A 19,629-nucleotide genomic window follows, 5' to 3' on the forward strand; every position below is an offset into this window, starting at 1 on the left:
TTAGTCGTTGCTACTGCCAGGAATACTACTGAATATGAATTACTGTTACTTCTCAGTGCTGTCAGCCTGCTTGCCCTGTCTTCTCTTTTTAAATTTGTTTAATCTGAGAAAACATGTTAGCTGAGCTTGCTAGAACTAAATGAAAAATAAGAGTAAATTGGGCATATGAAACCTGAGGTTCCCTTTCAGGAAAGGAGAGTGCTGCGTATGCCTTGACTTTACATTTTGGCTGCTGAGCACATTTTTTTTCTTAGGCACAACCTTTCACAGGTCATGATTATAAATGAATCTCGAATAAGAAAAAACAAGTAGTAAAAATTACCTTAATAGATAGGACTTGTTTTTTAGGGAAAAAGATCTTGAAGAAGCTCTGGAAGCAGGAGGTTGTGATCTTGAAACTTTGAGAAATATAATTCAAGGGAGACCACTGCCTGCTGATCTGAGGGCCAAAGTTTGGAAGGTAACTGAAAACTAAAACAAATAAAATGTTATCACTTAAGAATAATATTTCAGAATTTTTATTTTCGGTTGTCTTAGTTGCAGAAGACTTTATTATATTATGAGCATGGCACATCTAGAAAATTTACCAAACAGAACAACTTACAAAAATGTGTGTTTTTGTAGTGTTTGATATATTTAATAGTTTAGGTTTGAGAGGTAATATTTTCTCTTGTAGCTATTAGAAATGATGCTTATGAAGATTGTTTAATGCAGTGGGAAAATGCAACCAATGAGTAAAATAGGATATATAATTGCAAACATGGAGCGATCTCAGCTATGTTAAAAAAAAAAAAAAGGTGAGGAGGAATAAGTCTCTGGGTGTTGGAATTACCAGATCTTGTTTTTTTAGTATCCCTGTCCTTTCCTCCCCATCCCACCCACTGGATTATTTTAAAATAAATCCTTGGTAGCACGCTAAAATACTTGCACGTGAAAGTCCAAGTTATGAAGACTCTTAAGATAACCATAATACCATTAAACTTAAGGGTAGTAGTTCCTTAATGTGTCCTCAGTGGCAGAAGAGCTGAGAGAGCTCTCTGGGGTCTCTTTTATAAGGGCAGTAATCCCACTTATGAGAGCTCCACCTTCATAACCCAATCGCCTCCCAAAGGCCCCACCTCCTAATACCATCACTTTGGAGATTAGGTTTCACGTATGAATTTTGAGGGGGCCACAGACATGCAGTCTATAGCATTACTGATGTTTGCTTGAAATAAATTTACATATGTAATTATGTAAATATTTTATGTAATTCATGCTATTCATTGGATTGACATGGAGTAGTAAAATTTAATGGAGGAGGATTTAAAATAATTATGTTGGTTCATTGTGATATGTCTAAGGGGTCAGCATTTGGTGGAGTGTAGATACATTGATTTGTAATATTTGACGTATGCATTTTTATTCCTAAATTCAGGCCTTTCCATTATTACAGCGTATTTTCCAAGAATGAGAAATAACATATGAAGCTAGTTGCTTTTTTTATCTTTCTTCCAGATTGCTCTAAATGTTGCAGGAAAAGGTGATAGTTTGGCATCATGGGATGGTATTTTAGACCTCCCAGAACAGAACACTATTCACAAAGACTGTCTAGAGTTTATTGGTAAGTTTAATAACTGTTTTTTCAAGCAGTGGAAAATTTTGGAAATAATTTTTGGTGAAGGAGTCACTCTTTAGTAGAATTATCTTGTCGTAACTTTGCATATGTTGAATTTGTAAAAGGCTAGTAAATAGTTTTAGAACTTTTCTTTTGAAATTCTTATGAAATAACGTCTAATATTTTAAGAAAGCCCAATTTTTAGTGTTTCCTTTGCATTATGTGTTCAATTTTCAAGTACCTTTAGTTTTGTTGCAGTTTTAAAATTGCTTTTTGTATAATTAAAGATCTGTACGATTGTATACAGACCTCAAAGAGGGCTGTGTTCCAAAAATTTATCTGTAAATCATAGATCATGATCTGCTATAGAAAAACTATTGTAAATCATAGGTGAATGGGTTTCCAATCACTTTATGAGATCTTTCTCAAGATTAAATTAATTTAGTTCATATTTCTCTTTTAAATTCGTCTGTGGTCCATTGGTGTCTTTTTGTTTCTCTTTCTGTCATATTTTAGGGAAGTTGACTAGAGAGGCTTTTGTGCACTAATCACAACAGAAACCTTACTGCTGGTGTGGGCAGAGGAAAGGGAATGTGGTGGTGGAGAGGGGTGACTTTCCCTCCCTTTGAGGAAGCTGTAGTGGCAGCTGCCATGTGGAGTAGATGATAATCTGTTGTTTAGAAAACACTGTTTTGCTTGCCAGGCATAAAGGTTCTGCCTCCCTCTCTTGCCCCTCTGCTCCAGATTGTCCATTCTTAGGGCTAGCATGTGTGTAAGTCAAGCATTGTCAAGTTAGTAAACACTGAAGAAATGTTCGAAAAATGTGCTTTCATGTAGTTTCCTTGTGCCCTTGACATGCTCTAAATGCACTAAGATAGTATTGTATGTTTGTAAACAAGTGTTATGTCCAATAACTAAGCCTCTAACAGGCCCTTGGTAACTTTGTTTTGACGCTTATTTTCTAGATCACCTTTCAGTGCCAGAAGAGAAGGCAGCAGAATTACTTTTGGATATTGAATCTGTAATTACCTTTTATTGTAAATCACGCAACATTAAATATAGCACGTCCCTTAGCTGGATCCATCTACTCAGACCGTTGGTGCATCTCCAGCTGCCACGCAGCGATTTATACAACTGCTTTTATGCTATCATGAACAAGTACATTCCCAGGTAAAATATAATGTGGTTATTATAGTTTTAAAAATGAATAAAAGTCTAGTTGGCTTTGAACTTAAGTTGTTAGATTTAATTTGGTGGTAAAGTAAAAGGTTCAAATAATTTTTAAGGTTGTTTGAGTCATTGTTATTTGATGTTATTTTTGTGATTATAAACGGTTTTTAAAAGATTCTTTAGTTAAGAATTTGTGCTTCTAGAGTTTAGATATGCAGCATAACTCTTCATACTTTTTACATGGTTTGCTATTTTAATTTCTTTACCTATAAAAGAAAAATAACATTATAGTGTTTAAGTGAAAAGTAAAATTTTTGGAGTGCTACCTTAAGTGAGGTGCTGAGGTTACAGCTTGGAATGTAGCACTAGAAATACAGGCATTGAACAAGTCATTAGAAATGGGCTGAGTGTTAGGAATGTGAAATGAGTGCCATGGGAATACATAATGGGGGTGACCTGACTTGCCCTGGAGGTCAGGGACAGCTTCCCTGGGCAAGTGACACTTAGGTTGAGACTAGACAGATGTGCAGGTGGTTGTGGTGGTAGTGGGGGGAGTAGTAGAGGCGGCACTCGTGAAGCCAAAATGAATCCTTGTAGTTCCTGGTGCTCTGGATCTGGTAGTCAGGATTTTAGGGCCAGAAGGAACTTTGGACATAATCTGGACCAGTGGTTTGGGTACACGGTGAACCTAGGATGCACACTGGAGTCATTGGGGGAGCTCTTGTTTGCATCCCTAACAAAGTAGATCAAACCTCTGAGGAGGGCACCCGGGCATTGGGGTTTGTTTAGAGCTGCTCCATTGATTGCAGTGTGCAGCCAAGGTAGAGAGACCCCCTCTTCTGGAGCTTGGCAGTTCAGTGACTACCATTTTTACCACTTTCTTTGTGATGACATGCTATAACTAGGTGTAGGTGCTTTGTGTATTTTCTCATTTAAACAGTGACCATTATAAGGTAGGTAACTCTGATTTACAACTACAGAAACTGAGGCAAAGGAAGAGAGAGATTAGATAACTTCTCCAGGATTCCACTTCTGGTGTGTGGCTGAGTCAGGATTGGAACCTAAGCTTGGATGGATGTCTGTGCTTTAGCTAATATGGTTCTCCACCCTGGTTCCTTGTTAGAATCAATTGGAGAACTTTTTCTTTTTCTTTAATAGCATAAGATATCATTCATGTATCATAAAATTCATCCATTTAGTATGTACACTTCAGTGGTTTTAGTATAGTCAGAGTTGTGCAACCATAAACACAGTCACTTTTAGTACATTTTCATCACCCCAAAAAGAAACCCCATACCCATTAGTAGTCAGCTCTCCATTTTCCCCAAGGCTGTCAGCCCTAGGCAACCACTAATCTTTCTGTCTCTATGGATTTGCCTACTCTGGACATTTCATATTAATAGAATAGTAAAATATGTGGTCTTTTGTGACTGCCTTATTTCACTTAGTGTAATGTTTTAAAGATTTGTCCATATTGTAGCGTATATCATTTCATTTCTTTTTATTGCTGAGTAACATTTCATAATATGCATATACCACATTTTATTTACTCATTCACCAGTTGGTGGACATTTGGATTGTTTTCACTTTTTGACTGTTATGAATAATGCTGCTATGAACAATTGTGTACAAGATTTAGTGTAGACATATATTTCATTTCTCTTGAGAATGTACCTAGGAGTGGAATTGCTGGGTCATATGGTAACCCTACATTTAGGTTTTTGAGGAGTTGCCAGACTTTTCCACAACAACTGCACCATTTTACGTTCCTATTAGCAGTGAATGAAGATCCCAGTTCTGCATCCTCATCATCATTTTTTCTATTATAGCCAGATTAATGAGTATAAAGTGGTATCTCATGGTTTTGATTTGCATTTCCCTGACAGCTAGTGATGTTGAGCAACTTTTCATGTACTTAGTGGCAATTTGTGTCTCATCTTTGGGGAAATATCTGTTTAGCCAAAGAATTTTTAAAACATACTGGTCCTTGAAATTTCAAATATAACTAGACTAGGTAGATCCTAGGCATAGATATTTTTAAAAAACTCTCCAGGTGATTCTGATATACACTAAAGTGGAGAACCTCTGTGTTACCCTGAAGCCGTTGGTGCTTCATGGAAGGAAAATAGACCCAGAGATGCTGGGAGACAGGGCTAAGGTTGTGGTAGAGCTGAGATTGGAATTCATATTTGGGAGTCATTCTGTTATACTAAGTCTGTCAACTGCTTATATTTTAGCTTATATTTTATCATGTCTCGTTGTAACAGAGCTAGTAATAGCAAGGGACATGATGTTCCAGCTTTCTCTCTAGAGAATGTTGGTGGTAATAGTAGTAGAGGTGGGGGGTTTTACATTGAGCTATACAACACCCTGTCTCGTCAGGTTCCTCCGGTTACTGTTTCCATGAATTCCACATGTAACACAGTGTTCCAGCCGGGTCAGCATTAATGGCCCTGGATAGAACACAGCCCCACAAAATGCTGCTAGAAGAACTTTATTATAATATATCTTCTTATTACAGGCTGATGTAGAACATGGGTAGAATTCTGTCAAGCACAGTGCCTTGCATGGAGAGTAGCTTTGCCATACACAGCTGTTAAATGAATGGATGTTGTTGCAATGGCAGACTCCCTGAAGTGTCTCCCTTTTCCTCAAGATGAGACCACAAACTAGACAGTTCTTCCTCTAATTTATGTTTCTGCTCTGCTCACTGCCTGTTTCCATGTTTTGTCTTGGCAGTCTATTGCTTACCAATCTAGGGCCTTCTCTACAAAACTTTCTGTCATCTGCAGTATCAAAAACCGAGAGACAGACAGTCATACCACATCCTGGCATTGACCTCAGATATTGGTTTCGTAGAAATTACTTTTCATCTTTCCCACCTCAATAGCATTTCAAAACATTATCTCTGCTTTTATGTAAAAACTGTGGCATTCATTTCATTAACTTTTTTACATGAAGCCTTTTACCTATTTCAGTTTCTTTACAGTTCGCTTTTTTAGAGACTGTGCCCTACCAAGACATCACTTGTTGAAATACCAAATTACATATATAGAAAGGTAGTATGGAATAGCCAGCCCTGGTGGTCTCGTGGTTAAGATCCAGCACTCTTACTGCCATGGCCCCCATTTGTTTCCGTCAGGGAAGCACACCACCCATCTGTCGGTGGTCATACTGTGGTGGCTGCATGTTGCTGTGATGCTGAAAGCTGTGCCACTGGGATTTCAAATCCCTGCAGGGGTACCCATGGTGGACAGGTTTCAGCAGAGCTTCTAGACTAAGAAAGACTAAGAAGCAGGACCTGGCCACCTACTTCTGAAAAAATTGGCCATGAAACCTCTAGGAATAGAAATGGAGCATTGTTACAGCGCCGGAAGGGGAGAAGATGGCACAAAAAGACTGGGCAGGGCTCCCTCTGCTGTCCGCAGGGGTGCTAGGAGTCAGAACGACTCGACAGCACTAGCAACAGCAAATGGTTTAATGCCTGGTTTCTGTATACAAGTCTTAGCTCCATCACATCTTAGCTATGTGACTGTGGGTGAGTTATTTGACCACAGCTAAACCTCGGTTTTCTCATCTGTAAGATGGGGATGATAGTAGTATCTATTTGATAGGATTGCTTGTGAAGATAAAATGAGATAACTTTGTAAAGTGTCTGCTGCACTTTCTGGGACATGGTATTTCCTCAATAAATACTGCCTTTATTATGATGTCCTGTGCTTTGAGCTGTTTGTTTTTACTGATTCATTAAACACAAGGGAACAAGGCAAGTAGTAGTCCAGTTATGCAGTAAGGGGAGTGTGTGGCACCTCCTGGAATTCACTCTAAGCACCTGGTCCCCAGGCCACTTCAACAGCTTCTAAGGCTCTGGATCCACTCTTTTGAAATGTTCATGTGTGGCCATTTCCGCCTTGTGCCTTTGCTGAAAGACATTCCTGACTGAGTACATTGACTGCGGAGCTAACTTGAACCCTTCCTAGGAGTTTCTTCTTGGCAGGAAAGAAGGGGGCTGGACTTCTTCAGGACTCTCACATCTTCTTTTGGGATCAAAAACTTATTGAAATAACCTAAGTGGACCTTCCATTGTCAGTGGTCCCTAACGTCCTTTCGCTTGAGTGCATCCTGAGTTCACCTGGAGAGAATCTCAGAGTTTTTCTACCAACTTTCTGACAGGTCAGGTGTATTAGATATTAGCAGTCAAGAGCTCCCGGGTTGTGTCAGACGGGCTTGCTGTGATGCTGTGGTGTTCAGGTGTTGTGGGGGTGGGAGAGGAGGTGGGTGTTGCAGGAGGATTGGTTACTGATACGATCATTTCTCACCTATTAATGCAAGAAATCCTGCTTCTTTTATCTTTTAGGGATTGTTCCCTGAAGGGGAGACCATTTCATCTTTTCCGATTACTCATCCAGTACCATGAGCCTGAGCTTTGTTCATTTCTTGATACGAAGAAAATTACTCCAGACTCCTATGCACTCAACTGGGTAATAAAGTGAAAGTAGGAACACTTAATGAAAAATAGCTTTCTATAAAACTGTAGTTAGGGTTTTTTTCCCCCAAGGAAGAGAAAGAAAAGTACTAAATTATAGACCATTACTTCTTAAACCAGAGGAGTAAAATTATTGCCACTTTAAAAATATTTTCTGCTCTTATGTTAGTTCAGATTATTTAATATGAAGTTAAGCCTTTTGTTGTTTGACACATATATGTAAATACGTGTGACATATTTACATCTATGTAAGATGTATTACATGTATATAACATGTATCAGTTCACTTTAAAACTCTGCGTGATTAAGTTGTTGATGGTGTGTATAAGAATTGATATCCAATCGTAAGGAAAATGACAAGATTATCAAATGATCAATATAAAAGAATGTAAAGTACATCTCAGTGCTCTGTCATTCTGTATTTGTATTTTCAATGGGAAGTTGTATTCTAGGTGAGTGGTTCTCAAATCTTTTGGTCTCAAGATCTCTTATACAACATTTATTGAGGCTCCATGGTTTATATGGATTATGTGGGTTAGAAATTAAAACCAAGAAATTTAAAATATTCATTTATTAATTCATTTAGAAGTAATGGTAAGTCCATTACATGTTAACATAAATAGCCTATTTTTTTTGAGTTCATAATAGTTTACAACATTGTGAAATTTCAGTTATACATTATTATTTGTCAGTCATCTTATAGGTGTGCCCCTTCACCCTTTGTGCTCACCGCCTCCCCCCTCTCTACCTAGTAACCACTGATCTGTTCTCTTTGTCCATGTGTTTGTTTATCTTCCACATATGAGTGGAGTCATACAGAGTTTGTCTTTCTTTATCTGGCTTATTTCACTTAACATAATACCCTCAAGGTCCATCCATGTTCTCCTGAATGAGACAGTTTTGTCATATATTTTTGGCTGTCATTTTTTGGGTAGTATTCCATTTTATATGTATACACAACCGTATCTTCTTTATCCAGTCATCAGTCGATGGGCACTTAGGTTGCTTCCATGTCTTGGCTCTTGTGAATAATGAAATAGCCTATTTTTTAAATGAAAAATAACTATATGTTCCAAAAGAAAACTAGTGAGAATAGTGGCATTGTTTTATATTTTTACAAATCTTAATACTTGGCTAAATCACAGAAAGGTAGATTGTCATATATGCTGCTTTATTCAATCTATGATGATACCACAATTCATTTCATGTAGCCTTTGGAAAATTCTGTTGTTCATTTGTGAGAGAGTGAGTCTGAAAAAGGCATATGAAATCTAAGTATTATGAAAATAGTTTTCACGTCACGGACTCCCCTGTAAATACTCTTGGGCACTTCCAGGGCTCCTCAGACCACACTTGGAGAACTGCTCTTCTAGGTTAACTTGAAGATCTTTCTAAAATAATGATTGGGTGCTAGAGGAATATATATATTCAAAAATTAAATGTGTTCTTTGATCATATCTTACCTAACTTTTCTTCAGAAAGAATCCCATGTGTGTCACTTTCTAACTGATCTAAGACACAGCCTCTGAGCTTCCATTCCTTCATCTGTAAAATGGAGATAGTAATAGTACCTATCTCAGAGGGTCAGGGAATGAGTAAACAGTCAGAAAACGGTAATTAAAGAATTCTAACTAGTTTCAACTCTGGCATATTAAATCTCAGATTGTTGCAGCCTGCTCTTTAGTTCCCTCTTGGCTATTGTCTTGTCACTCTGAGTTAAAATAATTAAGTACCTATAAAATGGTAGTTTCTCTGAGATGCATATGTTACCATTAAATCTACTAACTTGTGTTGAAGTAAGAAATTATTTCTTTTAAGCATTCTAATGCTTAATAGAGGTCACTCTGGCCACATCATGCCTAGGAAATGCCATAGCTGTTGTCAGAACTCTGAATTAGTACTCAGTGCTGGTAGCAGATTTTAACTGAGTACTTAAACAATGAATTTCTCTTCAGTTGATGCCCCAAATAGTTCATTGTTGCTGCTAGTATCATGTCTATGTAATGGAGTCCTTTTGTAATCATGAGACGAAACAATTAAAACTAATTCCTAAACCTTGAGAACCCATAACTGTGAGCAATGCAATGGTAGCTTTAGTTTGGCTGAGTTTAATGATGACCATAAATTGCTATTCTGTTTGTATTTGCATCTTCTGTATTTGTAATAATTTTTTAAACAACAAGAAGAAACATTAGGAGCATTCGGTACTTTTAAAAGCTTTGTGGTTGAGTGTAATCGCAGTTAACATGGGCTCTGGAGTCTCAGGCCTTTTTTCTGGTCTAACCACCACTGCTTGCTAGCTCTGTGAGCTTGAGACGGTGATTTCATACAACTCTATTTCCTCACCTATAACATGGGGAAAAAATGTCTACTTTGAAGGCCTGTTGTGAGAATATTTAAAATACAAGATGTTTAATTAAAGATATGTGACAGTAGTTTAGTGCCTGGCACAAAATATACACTAACTGTATGTGTTCCCATTAGCTCCGTTTAGCCATTAAAAGTGTTTTAAATTTAAACCTCTAGATATAATTATTTCTGTATCTAATTAAAATTTAATGACCTAAAAATATCAGTGAATTCATGCAATTTAAAACATGATTGGGATCTAGAGAAACATACACATTAATAACTCTTTTATTTGAAATAGAAAACCGTTCACCTTTATATCATCATTAAAATTTTGTTGGGTGCTCTTAACTTAAATTACCATGTTTGATACTCAAAATTACCTTCTAAGATAAATACTGTAATAATTATGCTAGTTACCCTTATAGAGCTTGTGGGTAATTATGCTATGGCAGGTATGTGCTGGTTACTTAGATATTCTACGTTGATTCTCTGTCTCTTGAGAACAATGGTAGAAGATGGGTAGTAGTATTCCTTTTTTCTCTTTTAATAGAAGTAGAAATGAAAGCTTTAGAGGTTATGTGACAGAAGTCACACAGCTAGCAAAGTGGCTTCATTGCGCCTTGAATCCACATGTTCTGCCTTTGTTTTATATACAGTAAAATTAAGGTACACGTTAAATATCAGGTGCAGATAATTTGATGTAATGTCACATGCATTTGCTTTAATGCTTTTAAAAGAACAAGTTATTTCCAGTGGTTTATGTCTCTCATTTCATTTCCTGATTACAGCTTGGAAGCCTTTTTGCATGTTACTGTTCCATTGAAGTCACTCAGGCCATATGGGATGGATATCTACAACAAGCAGATCCATTTTTTATTTATTTCTTAATGTTAATAATCCTTGTTAACACAAAGTAGGTATCAAGTTGGATTTTTCTCCTGTCTGTTCTCAGGGTGCTCTGTTAATCTTTAACTCAAAACCATATAATTCTCTTTTACAGAGAAGTTATTTTAGCACAGGAGTCTGACAGCAAAGAAGATGTTATCCGTAAGTATCATTTAATGTGGAGGACACATGTCAAGTCATGTGATTTTCTAAAACTCAGTTTCCTCATCTATAAGTTTAAGAGATTAGTCTAAAAGAGCCCTCAGGTTCCATTCACCTCTCAACACTCTCCAAGTATAAACCTGAAAGACTGTTTTCCCTGATTTTGCCATCCTCATTCATTCCTTCATGTTTTTTCATTCTTTCCATATACTATTTCTTTGGTTTCATTGTTAGATAAAATGTCCTGCTCTCTTTCTCTCCCCTTCCCATCCTTCCTCCTCAATCTGCCTTTGATACTGAGCTTTCCTGAATGTCTGTTTTGAAACAGTGATTCTCCTTTTGGGTTCCCCACCCTCCAGCCCTGCACAGATCTAGTCACTTCCTCTCTGTGCTGCCTGGCCCTTGGTACTATCTGTATTGTAGTGTTTGTATCACTACGTTATAATGATTCATTTTTACATTTCTCACACAAGACAAAGTTCCTTAAGTCAGGAATTATTTCTTAGTCATTTTTTATTTCCAGGGCCCCTGGCGCTTAAAATGTATTTTGTTCAGTAAATCACAGTATTCGCATCAAGGCTGATGAATTTGATTTGATTGCCTGGCACCCTCATTCAGTAACAGCAGAACTGCAGTAACAGTTTCAGCTCCTTTGGGAAATCCACTTCTCCCCAAGCAGTTTTAAAGGCATCATGTTGAGATTCCGTTTATTTGGTTTTTATTATGTTGAAGATATTCTAGCTTTGATACATAATGTTTCTTATTCTTTGCAAACAACTTTTTAAATGTTGTCATATCTATAATCCTGTTTCAGAGTTCTTGGAAAATACTCCATCCAGTTTGAATCTAGAAGATATAGAAGACCTTTTCTCTCTGGCACAGTATTATTGCAGTAAAACACCAGCTTCATTTAGGAAGGTATAAAACAAGAAATGACCAATTTCAGTATTTCACATTTTGTACATTGTTTTATTGTTTATGTTGTATATCAGTTAAAATATTCTTAAGTTGTCATTCTTTTCTGCTTTTTTGTGTTGCAGTTTTGTGTGATTTTCACTGTAAATACTCTCCTTAGTGGAGAAACAGACAGATTAAAAAAGATAGTATACAAATATACTAGGAACCATGTCACCTCTACTCTGATTATTATTTCTGATCATGAGAACAATTGAGATACTTCTTAAATAAGCGTTTTCTTGACTTGAAAAATTGTATTACAGAAATCTGATGGAGGATGTCTAGTTACGCCTCCTTTATCTGGATTTCAGCTTTGTACAACTTTAATGATGCAGAGCTGGCTTGTAAACAAGAAAGGTCACTTAGCCCCAAAGAGATTTAGAACCTTTCTCAGACCAGACAAGTGCTGTCAAGAGAGAGCACACCAGATTGGAAGTGAGTGATGTGAACTCCTAGGAAGTAAAAAGCAGAAGCTAACAGTGGAGGAGGCACAGAGTCCAATTACAAATAAAGTCAACAGGTCTGTCTGTGACCTCAGGAGCTCATGAGAACATTATGGTCTTTTGGGGTTTTTTAAAGGCGTTCTACCATAATAATTGCTAGTTGGTAGTCATCACATCCTTGAAACATCAAGTTGAGGTTAAATTATGTTCAGTATGGGGTGTTTCAGAAGGCAGATAAGGGAAATCTTTTAGGAATGTTTCCCTTGAAACTAATTAATTAAGAAAGATTTATTTCTAGGGACTAATTTCAGCTCTTTTAATAATTCCCTTATGTAAACCACCCCAGTTTCCAACAATGTTGAGTAAGTCAGATGGTGGGATAGTGGTTTAGGATACTGGGTGAGAAAGAGTCTGATTCTTTTCTTTTCAGTCTTGTAAGAGGAATAGCTTTCATTCTTCAGACACAGTAAATAATCTGCACTAGCAGTTGATAATTAGAACAGGCTGTACATCAGTGTGTTACATAATTTATGCCATATTTTTGTTTTCATATTTATATTAAAGTATGAAAAGTTCTGAGTAACCATTTTTAAACTTTCACCTTTAACTATAGATGATAGTGTAGAAAATCGCTGAGTAGAATGTATTGTTTTTTCTTACTCTTTCATTTTGTATGAACTCCAACAGGGTCTTTCTATGTAGCTTTGTTGTAGCTTTTAGCCTGTAAGATTTGAGATGATATAAGTTGTAAAAATCACATGACTCAAGGATGTTATATAATTATCTTACCTTTTATCATGGTTTATTAAGAATATTTTAGGAAGAAAGTTTGATTTTGTTTTTTCTTCATAATGTTTTAAAAATGTCTCCTCAAACAGGATAATCATCATCTATTTGGTAGTACTTTGTTGGGAATTAAGGATGACGATGCAGATCTGAGCCAGGCTCTTTGTCTGGCTGTCTCAGTGTCAGAGATTCTTCAAGCAAATCAGCTTCAAGGGGTAAGAAAACCCACAGTTTATCAGAGGACTGGCCTTTAAATGCAAGGAACTGACATTTCCTCCTTGTTCATTGATTCTCACAAAACTAATTTACTACAATAATGTGGCTATTTTACTTTTTTTTGAATGATTAATTTGTTAAATTTTCTCTCCAGATGCTCATTTTTAAACTGCCAGCTTGTGTATTATTTTAGTTATCAATGATTATTTTTGACACCAATTTTAAAATTGCCAAATCTTTTTTTATATTAGCAAAACAACTGAATGTTGTATAAAGTACTTAAAAAGGTGAATAGAGCATTTAACAGTTAAATTCTGCGTAGTTATACAGCTAATTGAATTACATGGTTTAATGCCATAAAGCATTAACAAAGGAGAATTGAGGATATACTGTAATGTTCTATTACTATCTTTGTGAAAATCTAATGAGCCAGTTTTTTCAGTATATGTTCTTTATTACTGAAGTGCAACAGTTAACCATAGGTGTGTTTATTTGCAAAGTGGGGTGTATTTCCAAGATGGAGGGAAGAGGAATGGACATGGAAAGACAGGCCTTTTACAGTAGATCTTTTAAAAAACAAGCATTTCATATGTTTTTATGATTAGAACTATTACTAAAAATGAATGAAAACATATAATCCAGTTTAAAGAGACCTATGTGAACTTCTTCACTTCAAACTGGCATTGCAGAACCTCCTCTCACTCCCAAAAGATGTTTAGTTTTTATGTGAACTGAATTGTTGACAGGTTTCTAGACTTATTTGCAGAAATAAGAATTGTAACTAGATCTGTGTTTATAACTATATAGTTTTTAAAAAGTGTTTAAGATCATACACATTAAGTTTTTGTATTCTAATGTAATTAGTTTTACAGCTCAAACTGACATTGTCCTGCTACATATTTTAAGACTTTCTAGTCAAGAACAGTATATACAAAATTTTTAACTGCTTAAAATTTATGATTTTGATTAAAAAGATTAAAGTTATATGCTTCTGTCTGTACTGATTGGCTCCTCTTAATTGTACGTGAGATCCATTTTTTTATAAACCTGTTCCCCCTCTTTTGGTTAATTGTTAATATTATATTGTGTACAATGTGACCCTCGTGGCAAATTCCAGTATGTTAAATGTTCTTTTTCTTTCCCTCTTAGGAAGGAGTCCGGTTCTTTGTGGTAGATTGCCGTCCTGCAGAACAGTATAATGCTGGGCATTTATCGACTGCTTTCCATTTAGATTCAGATCTGGTTAGTATAAATGCTGATTAAAATTTTTTTTTAAAGTAAGAGAAGTTTTTCTTTAGCCTGTAAATAATATACATGCACCAGATTGGAGATGTTTTTATTTCTGCTTTAAGGAGGGAGTCTTGGCCCTTGTAAGAAAAGTGTTGCTCTCAGGTTTCCTTTTTACCTAGGATGCTCTTTGGCATCATAAAGGATGGATGAAAACACTGTTAACTATGGCTTGCTATTGCTTACCATTGTTATGTCAGTAAATTCTAAATCTCTTATTATTAGCTGCCTGATTTAGCACTTAACATAGTGCTTTGCACCTAGTAATTACTGTATGAATATTAGCTCTTATTATAATTTTTCTTCATGATGAGTACTTAATGCATATACTAATAAATTAATATTTAATAAGAGTAGTGTCTGGCATATAGGGGTTCAGTTGTTAAAATTGATATCCTAGGGTCCCTTTAATTAAAGGAGTAGATGAAGTGAATAATTAAGTCTTGTCGGGGATGCTTAGAACAGTTGGTAGAACTGGGACTGACAGTATTTAAGCCATTCTGGGGTTGTAAGAGTCTCAGAGATGGGAAGACAGAGGAGTAGTCTTTGTGCTGACTATGCAATCCACCCTTCTTCCCAGCTTGTCTGAAAAAGTTGACGCTGTGGCTGAAAGGCACGTAGAAGGGCTTAGGTGGTGTTGAGAGGAGGCTCAGGGAAAGTGGAGGTAGAACAACGCAGAGAGTTTGGGCGCTGGAGGTGAGGAAGGCCATCCTAGTTCGTTTCCGTCCTGAAAATGAACTTTCTCTTCCTTCATTCATCTAGGAGGACTTAGATGGGCCTTCTTTTATACTTATTTTAAAAATTTATTCAAGTGATTCATGAATACTTGATTTAAAAAAAACTTAAACAATAGCTGCAGAGTTAACTATTATTATCAGCTTGTTTAATTTTCCAGACCTTTAATATGTATCTACATATTTCCTGTTCATTTTTTTTTCACTTGACTTTTCACTTAATAGTTCACTTGGTTTTTCACTTAACAGTTTCTTGGAGACCTTTCCTTTTAATTACATTCTTTTTAGTGGCTGTAGAGTGGTCCATCTACAGATGTGCCATAATTTATTGCCAAATTGATGTATATTTGGGTTGTTTTCAGTTTTCTTGTAATAAATAATGTTGCAGTTAACATTCTTATATGTATTTTGTGAACTCCTATAGATATTTCTGTAAAATAGAATTCTTGGATTTTGAGGGGTGTGGGCATATAAAATGTTACCAGAGACTGCCATATTGCCCTTTAAAAAGGCTGAACCAGTTTACACTTTACAACTGTAAATGAGAATGATTGTTTCTTACCATCAGCATTATTGGATATTACCAATTATTATTTTTTTTTTAGTATTTTTTTATTAAGATTATGATAGATTACAACCTTGTGAGATTTCAGTTGTACATTATTGTTAGTAATGTTGTGGGTATGCCACTTCATCCTTTGTTATCAATTATTTTTTATTTTACAAGAATGATAGGTGAAAAACAGCAATAATTACTAGTGACGTTGAGCATCTTTCTGCGAGTGTGCTTTTTTTTTTTTTACAAACTACTTTTCTTTGGTTCATGCATTTTTCTATTGGATTTTCACTGTGCTTTTTATGTAGCCCCATTATAACATTTGTAACAAGTTTTTCTAATTATTGGCATATTTGTTTACTTGAGGTAATAAATTAATTTTTTCATCCTTGTATCTCTAGTACCTAGAGTAGTGCTCATAAATAAGTGGCTTCTAATTTTTCTCACTGTCCTGTAAGAAATACGTGGTTTGCCATGTAAGTGGAAACTAAAAAATATAGCTGGTTTCAATGTATTATTTTTATTTGTGATTTGTAGTCATTCAGTTTAGTCATGAACTTGTACTCAGTGTTAAACTTTTCTTGTCATAATACCTAAGGACATTGTAACTTGTTTAAGAAACAGCAAAAACAAATTTTTTTCTAGTAGTATATTTTCTTTGCATAATTTAATCTTTGGGTGAATTTTCAACCTTTGTTCTAATGTGTTATTGGCACATTTATGCACATTTCTTTTCTCTTATCCCAGAGGTTTTGTTATAAGGGCCTTTTATTTTTCCTTGTTTTTGTGGTGGCTATTTAAATATTGTTTTTTCCCCCTAGAAAAATATTTCAAGTTGTACAAATGTATGTGAAACACAGGCATGCCACATTTTTAATTTTTAAAAAAATTGTCTAGATGCTCCAGAATCCATCTGAGTTTGCACAATCAGTGAGATCCTTGCTGGAAGCACAGAAGCAGTCCATTGAGTCCGGCTCTGTTGCTGGCGGGGAGCACCTCTGTTTCATGGGCAGTGGCCGAGAGGAAGAAGACATGTACATGAACATGGTCCTGGCACACTTCTTACAGGTCTGCTGTAGATGAGTTCTTTTTTTTTTTTAATTGAGTTAATGATAGGTTACAATCTTGTGAAATTTCAGTTGTACATTAATGTTTGTCATTCGTGTTGTAGGTGCACCACTTCACCCTTTGTGCCCACCCCCCACCCCACCGTTCCCCTGGTATCCACTAAACTGTTCTCTTAGTCCACATTTTTAAATTCCTCATATGAGTGGAGTCATACACAGATTATCCTTCTCTAGCTGGCTTATTTCATTTAACATAATTCCCTCAAGGTCCATCCATGTTATTGCAAATGGAATGAAGATGATTTCAATCTTGCTTGGTTCTTGCTATCAACTATAAGAAATTCTCATACGTGGTTTTGTGCTGTGATATATACATTGTCAAATTTATATTTTTCTTTCACAGCTTATTGGTTTTATGTCTTGCCAAGAAAGGTCTTCTCCCCTGGATTTTTCTCTAATGCTTGTATGGTTTGTTTTTTAAGTTTCAAAACGTTTAGAATTTCTTTTTGTTTAAGAAATCAGGTAGGAATCAGAATTTTTTTTCCAGATAGCTAACCAGTTGTGCTATCAATTTGAAATACCAGCTTTTAATATACAGAATTCCTCAGTGTGTCAGGGTTTATTTCTGGATTATTCTGTTTCTTTGCTCTTTGTGCCTATTCATGCCCTCGTACTTTTTACAGTAGCTATATGATTCATTTTAACATCTTCACTTTGAAATTGAGTAAATATGCGTGTGTATTTATTCATGCCACTTAGCCACCTTTCCTTTTGTGTTTGAATGTTGTCTTCAGCACAGCTAATTTGTGTTAGTGATTGTAGGCAACTTGTTCCTCTACCTTCTCTACAAAGCTTCACTCAGTGGTGGCTCGCTCTTTATAAAATAGTTACTAGGTATTCTTCGGTAGTTTATACGTTGAGGTCCTCATTTTGTATGACCCTGAACTATGGAATCAGGAAGACAGTAGGTGTGGTGCTGTTACACAAATCACTCAATTTCAATCCATTTCTATTCATGTTGTATTTTGCTGGGAATCTGGTTTGAGAAAATTAGTCTAAAGGACAGAGTCCTTAAAAGAAAATCAGACAAGGAGCAAGATGTTGGGAGAGGGATTATAACAGAATTTTTTATACCTTATTAAAGGAAAGATTTTTAGAAACTTATACAGAATAACAAAAATAGGGACTCAAACTGTCAACTTTTTTTTAACAATTCAAGTTCTTGATGTAGTTTTAGAAATTTTTTCCCCAATTTTGATCCTGGAAAATTTCAAACATGCAAAGTAGGGAAAATTGAACCCTATAAACTCTTTATAAATACATGACCACATTGTCATTATTACAATTTATTATAAAAAGTCTAACTAGGGTTCGAGTTTCCCTGATTTTCCCAGGATCCAAAACAAGACATTACACTTGGTTGATATCTTTAAAGTCTCTTTTAATTTATAGGTTCCCTTTCCTAATTTTTTTCCTTGAAAATATTTGTTGGCAAGAACTGGTTACGTTTGTCTTAGTTTCCCGCATTCTGGATTTTGCTGACTGCACTCACATGGTGCTGTTTATCAGCTTCTGCCCTGGTGCTTCCTGTAAACGGGTAATTACATCTAGAGCCTTGATCAGATTTCTTCCGGGGGGGACAGGAAATCCTGGGAGGTGTGTACTTCCATCAGGAGGTAAATACTGCCCAGTTGGCTCTCTTTTTTCTGTGTCTTTTCTTTGTTTATCACTGTTTAGAGCCATTAATTTTTAGTAGTTTGTACAATGGTAACATTCTTTCATTTCTTCTTCATAATTAGCTGTAATATTTGCTTTTATATTTCCTTTTTATAAAGCACACAAATTATTTTGAAAGCTTTTAAAAACCACTCAAATTAAATCTAAAAATAGAATTTAACTGATTTTTAGTTTGACTCTTTATTACACTGTGGGAACTATAATACAAATAGAACCAGTCTTGTTAGAAGCCATGAAGTTGTCCCCTTCTTCCCACCCAAGCACCAGGCCTTACAATACACAAGGAAAACTTATGTACCTCTCTGTGCCAAAGTCCAAAATGTCAGAGAAAAGAAAAGGTCCGGAAATTTAATATATAACCTTATGTTATGTTTGTCAGTGTTTATAGAACTGTCAGAAGTTTTAATTAAATTGCGTTTTGGAATAACTTAAATTTTATTTTCCATTACAGAAAAACAAAGAATATGTGAGCATTGCCAGTGGAGGATTTATGGGTAAGGTTTTAATGTATCAATCCCTTTGCCTCCACTTTTCAGAGGAAATTATATTATCACCAGGGCTGATTGGGAGTGACCAAATTCGTTAATGGGTACACTCTCTCTTCAGGCATTCAGTATTTTCAGAAAAGGCAAGGCCAGCAGGATGTGGAAAACAGACATAACTGGCAGTTGAAATGAGTCAATATTTAATTAGCTTGTTTTTGTAAAGATGCGTGAAAAACTGCTCACACGATTTGTCTCTGGAGAAGAAGGAACAGTTAGGACTGGGAAATAAGAGGAATACTTCTACTATGTACCCTTTGTATTATTGGCTTTTTTGTTTTGTTTCGTTTTCATTTTATTTTTGAACTACGTGATGGTATTACCTGCTAAAAGAAATGTTGGCCGAATGGAATAAAACAAGTAAGCTGCTGTTTTCAAATCTGTAATCCAGGATAGTAAAATAATTGACAAAATCTCTGCAGGCACCTATTTGAGAATTTATGAAGGATTAGGTCAGGGTAGTAAGATTTAAAAAGAGCTTGTCTTTTTACAAACTATGTTATTTAAGGGGACAAACTTGAAACTAGTAGATAAATAAGGCCTGGAGATGTAATGCACAGTATAGTGAATATAGACAACAAATATTGTATTATTATAATCATCAAACTTGCAGAGAGACTAGAACTTAACTATTCTCACCACAAAAAAGAAA

At 35.8% G+C, this 19,629-nt stretch overlaps 1 protein-coding gene across 2 annotated transcripts in view; it reads left to right on the forward strand.

The window, feature by feature from the left end:
- TBC1D23 (TBC1 domain family member 23) overlaps positions 1-19,629 on the forward strand; it is a 50,388-nt gene that overhangs the window by 15,428 nt on the left and 15,331 nt on the right. For both annotated transcript variants that reach the window (XM_046658103.1, XM_046658104.1), the window contains exons 2-12: positions 349-460; positions 1,498-1,603; positions 2,563-2,767; positions 7,125-7,248; positions 10,394-10,518; positions 10,606-10,652; positions 11,467-11,570; positions 12,931-13,053; positions 14,204-14,296; positions 16,529-16,699; positions 18,887-18,929. In XM_046658103.1, the coding sequence (XP_046514059.1) occupies positions 349-460; positions 1,498-1,603; positions 2,563-2,767; positions 7,125-7,248; positions 10,394-10,518; positions 10,606-10,652; positions 11,467-11,570; positions 12,931-13,053; positions 14,204-14,296; positions 16,529-16,699; positions 18,887-18,929 (1,253 nt within the window). The remainder of the gene's footprint in view (positions 1-348; positions 461-1,497; positions 1,604-2,562; positions 2,768-7,124; positions 7,249-10,393; positions 10,519-10,605; positions 10,653-11,466; positions 11,571-12,930; positions 13,054-14,203; positions 14,297-16,528; positions 16,700-18,886; positions 18,930-19,629) is intronic.

This window comes from Equus quagga, chromosome 4 (genome assembly GCF_021613505.1).
Source record: "Equus quagga isolate Etosha38 chromosome 4, UCLA_HA_Equagga_1.0, whole genome shotgun sequence".
NCBI classification, from domain to species: domain Eukaryota; kingdom Metazoa; phylum Chordata; class Mammalia; order Perissodactyla; family Equidae; genus Equus; species Equus quagga.